Source organism: Solanum pennellii, chromosome 10 (genome assembly GCF_001406875.1).
Source record: "Solanum pennellii chromosome 10, SPENNV200".
Taxonomy (NCBI): Eukaryota; Viridiplantae; Streptophyta; class Magnoliopsida; order Solanales; family Solanaceae; genus Solanum; species Solanum pennellii.
In genome coordinates this window covers 25,813,248-25,828,327 of record NC_028646.1, presented here as the reverse complement: position 1 = coordinate 25,828,327, position 15,080 = coordinate 25,813,248, and the positions used below count along the sequence as shown (strand labels likewise).

The 15,080-nt window shown below is 33.2% G+C and overlaps 2 protein-coding genes across 3 annotated transcripts; one reads left to right on the top strand and one right to left on the bottom strand.

Annotated features, from left to right (window-relative positions):
* The first annotated feature begins 243 nt into the window (after positions 1-243).
* Positions 244-6,240, top strand: LOC107002295 (putative dual specificity protein phosphatase DSP8). 2 transcript variants are annotated; one of them, XM_015200255.2, is made up of 7 exons: positions 244-644; positions 738-1,056; positions 4,186-4,308; positions 4,681-4,774; positions 4,911-5,023; positions 5,100-5,189; positions 5,643-6,240. In XM_015200255.2, the coding sequence occupies exons 2-7, from the start codon at positions 844-846 to the stop codon at positions 5,976-5,978; spliced, it is 969 nt and encodes a 322-aa protein (XP_015055741.1). In that variant the 5' UTR covers positions 244-644; positions 738-843; the 3' UTR covers positions 5,979-6,240. The 2 variants fall into 2 exon arrangements, with proteins under 2 accessions (XP_015055741.1, XP_015055742.1); XM_015200256.2 differs by having other exon boundaries at positions 245-644; positions 4,941-5,023.
* Positions 6,241-6,328: 88 nt separating this feature from the next.
* Positions 6,329-9,259, bottom strand: LOC107002294 (protein NRT1/ PTR FAMILY 4.5-like). The gene is made up of 6 exons (XM_015200254.2): positions 9,055-9,259; positions 8,886-8,973; positions 8,584-8,801; positions 8,103-8,510; positions 7,391-7,506; positions 6,329-7,309 (listed from the first exon to the last, which is right to left on the bottom strand). Exons 1-6 carry the CDS (start codon positions 9,055-9,057, stop codon positions 6,424-6,426), a joined length of 1,719 nt encoding a protein of 572 aa, XP_015055740.1. The 5' UTR covers positions 9,058-9,259; the 3' UTR covers positions 6,329-6,423.
* Between the last annotated feature and the right edge of the window lie 5,821 nt (positions 9,260-15,080).

Below are 15,080 nucleotides of genomic sequence, written 5' to 3'. Positions count from 1 at the left end.
TGTAATTATTATTATATATTTTAGTGTGATTTTTCTCGTAAAAAATATAAAATTTTATTTAAAATATAACTATTTTTTTCAAATATCCATCTCAAATTTTAAATAATTTAATTATCTTAATCATAAAAAATAATCTAATTTCTTTTACCTAATATGAAACGTAGAAAGTATATAATTTTATATTTAGGTTGAGAAATAAATAATTAATATTTTACAAAATAATGCGTGTTTTCTAAAATCGATTGTTCGTAGAGGGGGGCTCATAGACGAGAGTTTCTCTGTTGAGAGAAAAGGAAAGGTATAGAAAGAAGAGAGAGAAACACACAGAAATTGTTAGAGAGAGAAAGTCACCCACTCTATATGCCCTTTGAACAATTAGATTTCACCTAACAACCAAGAACCTTTCTTTCCCTATCAATTTAATTTTCTTTTTTTATTTGGAATTCTTGTTTCTTACATCATTTTTTCTTCCCTTTTGGGGGATTGGGTTTCTTTTTTCTTGTTGTTGTTCTTGTTATTAAATCAAATATGCTTTGGAAAAGATACATGCTTCAATCCAATTCTTTTTGGGTTTTATCTTGCCGTTGGAATATGTGCAATTTTTGTCCAGTTTAGGTGTTTTGCTGCATTTGGTTTCAGTTTTGGTGAGTAAACTGGTGTCTGAATTGAATTTATTTTTCTGGGTTTTTCATTTCTTGTAGTTATGTGCTTTTTAATTACTTAATTCATTTTTTCAGGTTTCTGGGTTTTTCTATTCATACTGTATAGGAATAAAGATTGGACCTGTTTATTAAGCTTGAATCCAAATTATTTTTTAGGGTTTTGTTTAGTGCAAAATAGAAAATGTATATTGAAGAACTGAAGGAGGAGGGGGAAGTAGTTAACAGGGAAGAGAAGTTTTGTGATGATACTTGTGAAGGTCCATTGGCTGTTTCGGATACGAAAAGGGCTTTGGTTGGAGCGGGGGCTCGTGCTCTTTTTTATCCTACATTGCTGTATAATGTTGTGAGAAACAAGATTCAGACTGAGTTTCGATGGTGGGATAGGGTTGATGAGGTATAATTTGTACCTATCTGTATTCATCTTGTTTACTATTACATGATATATATCTGCTGTTGTTTATGTATGTATTGATATTAAGTTTTAATTTCATATTGCATTGTATAATAATAGTTGGTCAATTTCAATTTTCCTAACATCTCCTGGATTGGTAATTAGACTTCTTCAATGTATAATAGAAGTAAAAGTTATTGACTTTAAGATGTAACACATAGTTTGCCTAGTCCAAGTTAAGCCAGGATCAAGTTCTCAGTATTGCTCTTTCATTTGTTATCTTTCTTTGTTGTTTTAAACTGTAAACCCCATACGCAATACCAATTGCCTCGTCAAGGAGACAATGGTAGCTTTTTCCACTTTGCTCCCTTGGTGACTTGAACCCAACCTCTTGGCTAATGTCGAGGAGATTATCCCTCCCTTGTCATTTGTTTCACATGTGCTTTGCTCTCTTGATAGTAACTTCAATCGAGAGCTACAATTGGAACTGCACTCTTTTAACTTAATAAACTATTGTTCATCTAACTTGTTGAAAATATTACTTGGGAAGGCCTAAAGGAAAATCAAGTTATATATCTGAATGTTCTCAAAAGTTCTTTAACCTTTACTGCCTCAAAATCACCTTCTACATTAGGGCGTGATTTGTTACTCACTTTTATATAGAGTTTATGCTTCTAATGTTTTGACCACATATTTATGGGATGCTTAGTTATCCTTTTAATATCTCATTAGGTGTTCATAAATCAGTTTGTAGATTGTCAGGCACTAAAATTAGTAGCTTGGCTCAAAATTTAGCACTAGTAAGTACAAAATTATGAGATGCAAATGCTGTAATAAGAGAAACTTCAGTTGTTGTCAGTGGAGATCCATTATAGGATATGAAATATTAGTATTAAGTTGCAATGCATATGTTGAATTGTTTTTTCTAACTTCCTCTCATTGCTCTGGTGCTTAACATGGGCAAATTAGTGCTGAGCATTTAATATAAGAGGTTTTCTAAGAAGTTGATACCTCTTCTACGTCACTGTTGTAGAAATGCAGTGTTGGAGTTCCCCATGTGCAACTGTAATAGTTGTTGGCATTAATTTATAATGCATAATTTTTCACAGATTCTCTGATACTTTTAGCTGCTTTGGTTTGGTGAATTTGATTAATTCTGTACCTATTCTCCTCTACCCTTCTTCTGTCAATTTAGAGTTGTAAATCATGTGTTCGATGTGTATTCTCTTATTTTGTGGGGGAGGTGATTGTATATCATCATCCTGTTTACTCCCCTTGTCCTTGGCTTTCTCGGGCTAGGTTGTGATATCGCCGTTCCCTAAGTTTTTACATTTCAAGAATAAAATGACTGGGTGTTCAAGAAGTAGAAACTTTAGGATTCTTTTACCTGACAGTGGCACCAATTTGTGTGATAAGGACAGATTGTATTAAATCTTACCGCGGACATGACCTTAGATAGGAGGGTGTGGAGGTCAGGTTAAGGGTAGAAAGTTAGAAGGTAGTCGAACTTTGTCTTAGTATTAGCTTATTTATGTAGTCTCTGTCTTGGTGGCAGCCTAGGGCACCGTGTTTTTCATAGTATTAGCCTATTAATGCAATCTTCGGCTTTTGGCATCTATTATTATGTGTTGTTTACTAGGTTTAGGTAATCACGCGTTGTTGTTGATGTTACGGTTCCTTACATATATGTTCCCCGTTGCTTTACTATTAGTTGTCATGTTTTTCTTGATTGTCGTTTTTTATTTCCATTACTACTGTGATTTGCTTTACTTGAGCTGAGGGTATTTCAGAAACAACTTCTCAACGAGGTAGAGGTAATGTCTGCATATACAGACCCACTATGTGGGATATCATGGGGTATGTTGTTGTTGGGCCATATTGTACTGAATGGAAAAGGAACTTGGTGGATACAAAAGAGTTAAACAAGTATTTTATATTGGGTGTAAAGCAAATTTTAGAAGAAGAAAATTAGTATCCTTTTCGGAAAAGAGTTTTAATAGCGCGTCTCTCTTATTTTGCCACTGTCCTTTCACTTTCATTCCTTTTCACTATCCGATCTCGCTCCCCTCCCAATTCTTGATTCGAAAATTTGCAGTTGTTGCAGAATTTCTGGTTTATTGATTCGATCTGCTTTCAACAAAATTTTCATTTATATACAAGCTACCATATGAATTCAAGCTGTTGTTAATATTTGTTCATGCACTACCATATTTTGGGTTGTAGAGTTTCCTCAGTTTGTTCTTTTCTTATCTGTCCTTTTATCAGGGCAGAGCTATCTCTGAAGTATTGTCTCTCAAAAGTAAAATGTCATACCAGTGTTGTGAATGGCGAGCGCCTCATCGCCAAAGGCGAGAGGAGAGGCGAGGCGAGCCTTTCTCGCCATTCCACACTGAGGCGAGGTGACATACAAAAGGCGACCCATGGCGAGCTAATGGCGACAATAATGGCGGTGCCTTTTTTATTTTAATTTTTTTAAAAAAGATTTGACTTAATAATATTAGTCAAAATTAGTTTTTTTTTTCTATTTTCAAAATTTGCTGCTGCGTGACTCCTCTTCCCCTCGCGATCTCTTCTCCCCGACTCCTCTTCTTCTCGCCGGTCGTGTCTCTTCGAGACTTCGAGTTGCTGCTGCACTGAGGACCTGAGGTATACCTCTTTTTTGCTGCTCCTCGACTCCTCTTCCTCGTGCAATCTTGTCTGTTCTTCTTCTTCAGTTCTTCTTGAGTTTTCTTCTTCTTCAGTTGCTCTGTTTTTTTTTTCCTTCATCACTGCTGAATCAGCATAAGTAATAAGGGAAAAATGTTTAGTGTGCTGACTGCTCTATGTTTTTTTCCTCTGCTCTCTTATGAGTTTTTGAATTGAAATATTTCGCTAATCTATGTTATTGCTATTGAGATTTTGGATATTTATATATGCAATTAAATATATTTAATTTTTGGTATTAACTGGCGCCTTTTTCAAAAATGCGAGCGGCGAGCGTGGCGAGGCAGGCCCTTGTCGCCTTTTGTCACCTCTCGCCGTCCATAACACTGTGTCATACATTGAGGTCTAACCATTTGTCTTTTCTTTCACTTTTTGTTTCAGTTGATTGAGGTGTTGTTTGTTTTTATTGATTAATTTTCTATTTTTCAGTTCATACTGTTAGGAGCTGTTCCATTTCCTGCTGATGTCCCTCGCTTGAAGGCTCTAGGTGTTGCTGGAGTGGTCACGTTGAATGAATCATATGAGACTTTGGTCTCAACATCATTATATCTTGTACCGTCTAAGCCCACTTTCTTAATATCACCATCTTTTCAGTCATTTCATTTCATTATGTACTAAAATTGCTTGTTAAGAAGCGATTGTTATTTACTACGCTAGTTCAATAACAGGATTGAAAGAAGATGACTGGATTGTTATCTGTCTATATACATATTTTGAGTGGAACTCTTAATTAAAGCATGTAGTATGTGAAGGAATGAATTACAACTAGTAAAAACATACTTGGTCCTGTATGTTTGTGCCTAATGTTATGTAAGTAGTGCACATTAGCCAGAAGTTCCAACATTTCCTATCATTCTTAAAAGGTGGTGATTTGCAACAATATTTTCATTCCATTGATGCCCCCTCTTTTTTTTTTTTGGGTAGGATCATGACATCAATCACTTGGTGATTCCTACCAGAGACTATCTTTTTGCACCATCAGATGGAGATATTGACCGAGCTATAGAATTCATCCACAGTAAGTGTTTTTCACCCAGCTCTTAAGTAAGTAGTGATGGTAAGAATCTTTTCCCAGTGTTCATATATCATGGTTTCAAGTATATATCTTACATTGCCGGACTTTGCAGTTTCATTGCATTATCTTTGATTGCCAGTTCATACTTTTAATGCATGTGACGTTGAAGGTAATGCATCTTGTGGGAAGACAACGTACGTACACTGTAAGGCCGGCCGTGGACGTAGTACAACCATTGTCCTTTGCTACCTGGTGGGCACCACACCTAAGAGCGTTCAATTATAATCTGCTTTGGCTATTTTTTATTCTAATGATGCCTGTTGAGCAGGTCAAACACAAGGACATGACACCTGAGACTGCTTATGATTATGTCAGATCCATCAGACCAAGGGTGTTGTTGGCCCCCTCTCAGTGGCAGGTATGCTAAGATACCTGTTCTGCATCGAGGTTTAATTGTTCATGTTGTTTTTGTTCCAAGTGCAACACACTTATATTCTTGCTTGATTCTGCGCATCTGAGTTAGAATATGTATAGCCATTCCCTCACGCTTTAAATTTGTGTGCTTTTGTGTTTATGCTATGTATATATTACTGCCCTCGGGTCTATAGTTCAATGACAAAAGCTATAGTACAACTCACGCCATCACTAGTTGAATCCTGGCTGGTGAAGCAAAAAGGAATTGAAAGTGGAGAAGGGGTAGATGAGAGGGCCTTTAATCCACCATTTTATGAAGCTGGAATTAATGTATTTCTTGGTTATAAAAAAGAAGAAGAATATATTACTGTATTTAAAATGCTTTCCGTGATAGCTTAGAATTCCCTGTCCTTTCTATTCTTATTTTTCTGAAGTTAAAAACGACATACATATGCAGGCTGTTCAAGCATACTACACAAGAGTAAAAAATACTGATAATGATGTTTGTAGAGATGATAATTCATCGAAAATGCTTGACTTTCCAGCTCAAAAAGAAGTTGCTGTCTTTGATGATGGCTCGGTTGTTCTAGTCTCTGAATGTGACCTTGATGGATACGATGAAAGTGTTGAGTCAGATCTAACACGTAACGAAGTGTTAGTGGATTTAAACCTTGCATGTAGAGGAGTTCAAGTTGCTCGCCAAGCAGCAATTTCTCGGCTTTCATACCTCTGGCTTCGCTATCATTCAACGAAGAAGCTGGGAAGTATTGGCGTTGACATCCATGTTTATTGAGATGTCATATATATCCTAGGCTGTTGTCTGTTGTCCTTTTTTATGGTGGTAATATTAGATGTATCCTCCCACCCCTTTTTCGTGTCCTCTGAGGAACTACATCAAAATTGTTGGAAAAATGTAACTTTGAAGTTGTGAGAAGAGAAAGATTCAACAAGTGTGCGTAGTTTAATAATATGAAAGTGTTGCGAAAGAGCATAACTGTAATCAGTTGAGTTGTCTTTGTAAGGAAATTCGTATTACTGAATTTTGATGTGTCTAATGCAATATCTTTTTATTTGAGCACAGACACTATGTTTGGTTTTGTAAACCATAAAAAAAATGTTACTATAAAAATAAAACACATGAGATGAATGAAGAGTAGAAGATACTTCATTTAATTTCAAGCTTTTACAATAAACTCAAAAAGAATGAAAAACACATAAATCCCGGAAAGACGAATCATTTAATTCTCCACATGATCTACCTTGAGAAATGGCACCCTACTAACAGAAGCTGATTTAGGCAAAACATTACCATCAGGTGAAGTCTGATGATCATCTGATTTATACTTGTACCAACAAGCCCAATAAACATAATTTATAAAGTTGAGGCAACTTAGAATAGACAAAAACCAATAGAAAAGTTGCAAATTGTTATGATCCAAATCTTGTCCATCCAACCATCCTTTTTTACTTGATGAAACTCTTTTAGTAACTGCGTTAATAATGTCAACAAACGCACTGCTCAAAAAGTATCCAAACGATAGTGAAATCCATGTAAATGAAGTAGAAAGTGACCTCATTCCAGTAGGTGCTTCTTTGTAGAAAAACTCAAGCATTCCAACTAATGTAAACATATCAGCAATACCAAATATTGCATATTGGAATGATAACCAAAACACATGTATAGGTTTCAATGGATTTTTCAATGATTCGTTCTTCCTTTTTATCTCAACCAATGCAGCTATACCCATTGACATGATAGATAAGACTAATCCAACGCCTACACGTTGAAGTTGTGTGACTCCAGAGGGATGATTTGTGATTTTACGAGCAAATGGAACGAATACTAAATCATAAATAGGTATGAGAATACACATGAAGAGCAATGGAATGACTGGTACTGATGGTGCAGGTACTTCAAACGAACCAAAATGACGATTCATTCGATAACCTTGTTGGACTGAGAAAGTCTGAAGCTGTGCTAAACATGTGTTCATTATTATGGTGCTCCCTATTATAGGCAACATTCTTGTTACTATTTTCACTTCTTCAACTTCACTCACTGTGCAAACTCTCCATTCTCTTATTTCAACACTTTTTGGAACAATTGCAGCTTTGTCAAAACACCTAATTAATACACGTGAAAAAAACGTCATTTTCTTCTATTCAAATTATTACACAAGTACCTTGATATAATTATTACATTACCTGAATTGATTAGTGTGAGCAATTTTTGGTTCTGATGACTCTGAGTCTTTCTCATACAATTGTTGAGGGTTATCTGGTAATTGCAACTTTCGGTTTCTGATCGCCACAACGATAACCTATATAATAATAAAATCGTAAATTAATTAACATTATACATAAACATATCTTTTAATTTGTATTTAACTAATATTTATATCCTTTAGAATTTTACATGTGTATAAGTAGATACTTAAAACCTGTTATAAAATTGAACAAGTAGCTTATGAGACATTTAGAGACAATAGATTTTCCTTTTAGCGGGAATTGAAGTAATGGCATTGCATTCGGTGTCGCTAAATCCTGATGGTTATAAATATTCATATTTATTATCATTGCTAAATCTTTTATATATATGTTGTAGTGTATATAGACACACGAATACTACATGAAAATCCTATTTGGCAATCCGTATGAGACCCCACATAGAAAACATGTATCTAGTGCTGTTCAACTTTATATACTCTCTTCGTCCCTTTTTACTTTATACTTGTATTAAGAAATGATGTAACTTTATTCTTCACTCCTAATTTAATTAATATTTTCTCAAGTCAACTTTATTATTAAATAACAAGATCAATTAACTAATTGTGTAGACTTTTAAGTGCTTACTTGTTTAGATTCATATGTTTATGTGTTGCATGTAATTAAAGTGTAAGATAAAAAAGAAAAATACCTGGAGTATCCTTGTAAGTGGTGGGGTTTGAGCAGGAAGTTGAAGTTGATAGAATGGCCTTCCAAAGACAAAAATAATGAAACCAAGAAAAGTAGTAACAAAACTAATGAGAAAACCCATCCACCACCCTTTATTAGTGCTAACCCAAACAATAATTGTTACACCAATAGCTGAACCTGATACTGAGCTTAACAATAGCCAGTTAAAGTATTTTCCAACTGCCCCTTTTGTATTCTTCTCATCAAATTGATCTGCACCCAATGCTGGTAATGCTCCCCTTACACCACCAGTACCCAATGCTAACAAACACACTGATACATAAAACAATACTGCTATTCCACCTTCTAATGAATTTGATTTTGGTTGCAAAATTGAGTAACGAGCTTGAATCGTCATCAACGCCCATGCCTAATGTATATAACCATTAATAAATAACTCATCCATAATTCTACATCGATTTATCAAAAATAATTAAACTTACGAGTATTTCAGCAGTTCCAAAAATGACTATGGTGTTGAATCTGTTGAGGTAAGTATCAGAAATGAAACCTCCAATTACAGAGAGCAAATATGTTGAGCCTAACAAGTTGGTAACCGTGTTGGCTGAACCGCTCAAGTCGAAATGCATCTTGAATGACAAGTATAGTACCATGCTCACCATGTTTGCTACAAATCCAATATTGTCTAATGCCACAAAACCTACAAATTCAAATCAAATTGAATATGGCGGAACTTGCATTTTTGGAAAAAAAAATAATTGCTTTTACCAAATATTTCTCTTACCATAGATGAAGGAAGAAGCTCTAAATCCACCTTTTCCTTTAATTTTGCAATTCCTTACAGAATTGTACTCAAACTTTGTACCTTCCTCCTGACAAAACAAAGAACCAACAAAAAAAAATTAATTTTTTTTTGGGGGTGGGGGGTGGGGGAGCAAGAACTGAGTACTGACCATGTTGGCAGAGGATTGTCAGTTAGAAAAATAACTACCAAAGTGGTTTTAGGAGTTGCAAGTGTTTAAAATATTTGAGTGAATTAAGTGTTATAAAGGGCAGGTTCTAATATAATGGAATTTGTAAGTTGATGTTCATGATTATGATATGGCTGGCATCATCTATCTTCACTTTCACAATGGTCATAATAGCACAAACTATGGGTTGTGGGCACCCTATACTAAAGTATCTAACTTTTTTATTATTAAAGATTTAATTGTTGAAATTACATTGTAACTATGAGTTGTGACAACTTTTTTTTTTTTGGGGTATAGAATAGTAGTAGTTTATTATCCTCATCACTTCACTTATTGATTGCATTATCTATAGCTAGTAGTGTTATTGTGGGCACACATATTGCTAAAGTAGATATAACATCTTTTGCCCACTTCTACATGGCTTGTCTAACAAAGCCAAATCTAGGTAAAGTAGAACCTTCATGGACCCAAAAGTACAGAGGAGTTGAAAGCAGATTTTTGGCTGGGGTCACAATGGTTAAAATTCAACTACTTTTCTCCAAAATCAAATGTATACTATAATGCATGAACCTCCTTCAAACACTATTCTTTTAATTTGTCCAATCCCTCGTTTTAGATACTCCTTTTTACTTGTTCAGTTTTTTTTTTAAAAAAAAAGTTATTTTATTCTTTAGTAGTGTGTCGAGTCAATGATGTAAAAAAAAATGGACGGAAGATTAATATCTAACAAAAAAAACATATAAATATGTTATTTAACTTGACCTTTTTTGATATTTATGTCTTAAATTTGTATAAAACTGAACAAACAAATAGACACACAGGTCATATGTGATATTATATATATGTAAGATGCAGGTAGGATATGAATGGTCAGTGGCGTAGCTACACTCATGTTAAAGTGTCCAATTAGACATCCTTCGTTGGTAAATTATATTGTATGTACACGTATAATGATAAACAAAGTGATTAAATAACATATTCTGGACATCGTTGACACAATAATATGAATGTGGTTCAGTGATTTTCAGGCATCTTGAAAGAATAAAGACACACAGACTTTAAATGTTGGTGAGTTCAAATTTTTACTAGTAGCATACAGACTTTTAGTATTTGTGTGTTCAAAACTTTTTTTTTCTTTACTTTTTTAAGAAGAGCATTCACACTTTAACGGTAGAACATCTTTTTTAAAATATTGTTCCTTGTGGAAGTCGACGACTTGGATTTTATGTACAAGACATATATCCTACAGCTCCACCAAATCAAACATCCATTCTTGTTTGATGAACTGTCTTTCTAATTAAGATACTCTCTGACTTAAATGTCATCTAGCTTTGAAAATTTCAAGAAAATCTGTAAGGTTTCTTTTGTCAGAGCATAAAAATTAGTACATTAGTCTAGTCATATCAATTTTGGACTTAAAAACGACAGGATAACTACTTCATTACTGATTTAACACATGAACCTAGCTAGTTATAATTCACTTATTCCATAATTTTGCGTCATATATACTCCATTTCTCAATTTTTAATTATTCCTTATGTTAAAAATATTTATATATTTAATTTTAAAAATGAAAAAAATAATTTATTATTTTGTTTTTGTAATTAAATACGACTCCCTTTATTTAAAAAAGGATGATCTAGTTTGACTTGAAACGGAGTTTAAGAGAAGAAAGAAGATTTTTTTAATATTGTGGTTCTAAATTAAAGTTATGTCAAATGTACTAAAATGTCTTTAATCTTGTGGTCTTAAACATGACACGTGGAAAAATAAAGTTAAAGTATTACAAAAAAATGGAAAGGAATCATTCTTTTTTAAATAAACTAAAAAAATAGAATTATTCTTTTTGAAACGAAGAAATATTAACATTTTAATAGTTAAATTAATTATAATTAATAAAATTATTACTTAAACATGATCGACTAAAAATGAAGGGAGGGAATAATTATTTAAACTTAGTATATTTGCGCAATTGATTTCTTTATGAATATCTATCTTGGTGTGATGGAACCTTAAACTGACAGCTTTTATTTTGTCTTCAACTCATTAATTTAACCTGGAAGAATTATTTGACATATAATGTCTAAATAATACCACAATTTTAGTCAAATGTAATAAATTGGGAAAAAAAAAGGTCTCAATTTTAAAAAATAAATAAATGCATGAGTCTGTCTACATTTTACTACTAGTGGTATCATCCAATAAGTGAAGAGTTAGTTATTTTCAGGAATTTATAACATGAGAATATTCTTTCTAAGATTTTTCCTGACATCAATGATACAACTAGAGACGTTTGTTTAATAAAAAATTTAGCATTTTGGTTAATAATAGAATTTGTAAATAGGGTTACATCTGACGTGTAATTCTGTTAGAACCCTAAAAAGTGGAATTAGTAATATTTTTTCAGAGTTTTGAATAGGGATAGCAACGGAGCGGTGTTGGGCGGGACGGGGCGGGCGAGTTGAGCTTAACCAATAAAGTTTTTAATTCATTTCGACCCGTCCTGCGTAACATTTTTTTCTTTTTCAATCCAATCCATCACGCCCTGCGTAGACCTGCTTCGTATGAACCCTTCTCTCATAATTTTTTTAATATTTTTTTTCTAGTTAAGTTTGATACTAAAAATAAAATTTATAAAAAAAAATTAGTTTTTCATTAAGTTGTATAATATTAATTTAATAGGATAGTAACCGATATTTTTATTTTTTAGAGGTCAATTAGGAAACATGAAAGAAATTGAATTATTTTTTAGTGAACCATTTTCATTTACTATATTGAATATTTTAGTACCTTGAAAGAAATTATCTTAATAAATAATTCTCTATCACTCTTATAACATGTAAAAAATTAAAACTAAATTTACACTCACAGCAAATCACATATACCCGCAACCTACTCCGTCCCGCGTTGCATTAGTTTTAAAAATCTACTTCAATCTGTCCCGTATCCCACCACCCCCACACAACCTTAAATCCGGCTTGTGTCACGATCCAGATCGTCGTGATTGACACCCACACTAACCCTCCAATGGGAGAACCATTACTACAACCCAAACTAATAAATCTTATGAAATTAAGACATTTAAAGATACCAAAGTAGGTTTAAGCAGAAATTATATAGCGTTTCCATAAACTCCAAAGATTTAAATAAACTAATCAAACTAATGCGGCCAAAACTCTACTTGCGACAAGTTTAAGAACAAAGGGTACAACCTCGAAACTAAACAACACCTTAAAAAGTAGTCGAGTTTGAAAAGAGTGGACTTAAACAAGAAAGATCCATGGCAGACTGAAAGAAGTGGATCGCCCTTGAATCCGATCACGCTCAATAGTCACACTGCCTGAAGATGCCTTGTACTCAATAAAGAACAACCAAGTGTAGTATTAGTATATAACCATCATGTACTGGTAAGATCACACGATTATTCTAGTAAATACAACACATATCAAAATTACAACAAGGTAAACACACACACGCACGCACGCACGCACACACATTCTTAATAACAAGTGTAAACACACACACACACACACACACACACACGCACGCACGCACGCACACGCACACACATTCTTAATATTAAGTAGATTTAACAAATCCATGGTTCTCTCATGGAACCCAGTTTAGTAGTCCTCTCATGGAACACACACCCAAACTGTTAGCATATCGGTACGTTGCATTCAATCTAATGTTTATGTCAAAATGTGATAATCGATCTTATATTTATGTCGGAACGTGACAATCGATTCCATATTTATGCCAGAATGTGGTAACCGACGTCAGTTAGTGTGTCCGAACGCAACACCCGATCCATTTAACAAATCACAATCACAATCACAATCACAATGTATATTCTCGAAATCATACAAAGAAAGGTGATTCATGAAATGTAATTCTTCGATCATACTGTTTATGTTAGGTGTGATCAATAGACTTTATTCACATAGATGCATGAATTACAGTGAAGCAATTACTAACACACGTCATGCAAAAAATAATTTTCCTCAAATCCAAGTTTGAATCCCCTAAGGAACTTGAATATTTTCTTTTCGGATTCTTTTCCGCTTGTTGTAGGTCTATAAACAACCACTACTTAAAAAACAGCGTTTAGCGACGAACACTATTCTGTCACTATATAATGACGGATTTTCAACGGAATTACTATTTTGTTGTAAAATTGACAAATCATTTTTTGAGTAATAATATAGCGACGAATTGGCAATGGATATTTATTGTGCCACTAAATATTAGAGAGATTTTGGCGCCTAATTTTTTCTACGAATTCAGTAACAATGTACGGGTGAAAAATTTAATAAATATTGGACGACGGAATTAGTGGGTTGCTAAACTTTTTAATATATTTTTATAAAATTTATATTATATAGTGACGAAATATCCGTCATTATATTTTTCTAAATAAATACATTAATTTGAAAGCGACGGATGTTAGAATCCGTCAGTAAATCCGTTGCAAATACTTTAATGTCATATATTCTAGGGCACAAATTTATTTTCACATTTTCAATCTCCCACTCCAAAGAAACCTCTCAAAAGCTCCATCTCCATTGAAGCTTTTCAAGTCTCGTTGCAAGCCCAATTTGAAGTTCTCCCTCTTCTTTCCAAGTCTCCACTGCTAAGCTCAATCTCCCATCTCGATTTCAATTTCGTTTAGCTCTCCATCTCAATTGTGTTTTGGTATTTTCAAAATGGATAGTTTCAAATTTTCTTTCTGCAAAATAAGAATCCAACTCGTTTCTACATTTGGATGTACTTAGATTCGCTAGATTTGGGTGTCAATGGCTTCACTTGAAAAAAAAAATTATTTTTCAGTTCAACTCGTCTTCTGAAAATAGAGATTTTAGTTGTTTGGATGTATGATATTTTAACTCTTCACTCTTTCTATTTCATTTAGCTTGATTGCTTGAAGTAGGATTGAGATTTTCTCAAAATAGGAATTTTAAAAATTAAAGTTTATGAAAATAGGATTTTTTTTTTAGAAATTGTGTTCCCCTAAAATGTCATGAGGTTAATACAGAGAAGGAAATTATATTAATTATATTTTCCATGATATGAAAATAATCAGTAAATATTTACACAATGAGCAACACAAAGGACTGAAAATAAGTTTAGTATGACATACCTGTTTAGAGTAGCCTTGAATCGTCTGAACTTTTAAGTATTTTTCTGATTGAAGAGATTGAGTAATTATCTCATATTGATGCTTGCTGAAATTATCTTCCTCTGTCTGTTTTTTCAGAAAATAAACAAAAATTAGATTCATTGCTTATTGTATCATTGACTGATTCTTAACTGTCATAGAGAGTAGTACATTTAGAAGCAAGAGTATGTTTAGCAGTAAATGATCGTTTTGACTAGGGAGTCTTTTTTATTCAAATTGTTGACTCAAGATCATCTTAAACAAATGTATGCCCGCTATCTGACTTATGTTGTTAAAGTCTACAATTTGATAGATATTATGAATGAACATACTTGACAAGATTTTATTTTCTTATTAGATTTGTATAGATGTATAATACTGATGATTTATAATTGTGTTGGAGATTAAAGTTATATAGAGAGAAATAACAAGGGATCATAGTTAGAATTGATAGTCAAAATTCATCCTATATGCATAATACAAAAGTTTCAATGATTTATTCTGTCTGTATTTTTGACACAGCTGCACACTTGTACATTAGGTAAAGAAAACTAAAAGAATGAAGTATTATCTAGAGCTTAAAAACTACTTCTGTTTGATTTTTGTATTTTGACTGAGATGGTCAACAAAAGTTGACTCTTCTTTAGATGAAATTTTTATTTCCTCCTATCATTTAGAGCCATGTATAGATAATTCAAAAAACTTAAATCACTATCCAGACAACTAGATAGTGAATCTTATAAAGGGACTACCTATGATCTGAATGCATCCAAACAACAACTCATTCATATTAATTGTTTAGTATTTATTTATGTTGTTATTGTTTCATATTCTTTCTAATAACCAAGGT

What these genes read in the sequence shown, in the direction of transcription:
- LOC107002295 (XM_015200255.2), top strand. Translation starts at nt 844, where the DNA reads ATGTATATTGAAGAACTGAAGGAGGAGGGGGAAGTAGTTAACAGGGAA. An exon ending in GGTGGGATAGGGTTGATGAG is followed by an intron (nt 1,057 to 4,185) that starts GTATAATTTGTA and finishes TCTATTTTTCAG; the next exon opens with TTCATACTGTTAGGAGCTGT. An exon ending in AGCTATAGAATTCATCCACA is followed by an intron (nt 4,775 to 4,910) that starts GTAAGTGTTTTT and finishes TTTGATTGCCAG; the next exon opens with TTCATACTTTTAATGCATGT.
- LOC107002294 (XM_015200254.2), bottom strand. An exon ending in TTGGAACTGCTGAAATACTC is followed by an intron (nt 8,511 to 8,583) that starts GTAAGTTTAATT and finishes TATATACATTAG; the next exon opens with GCATGGGCGTTGATGACGAT. An exon ending in GCTCACACTAATCAATTCAG is followed by an intron (nt 7,310 to 7,390) that starts GTAATGTAATAA and finishes TGTATTAATTAG; the next exon opens with GTGTTTTGACAAAGCTGCAA.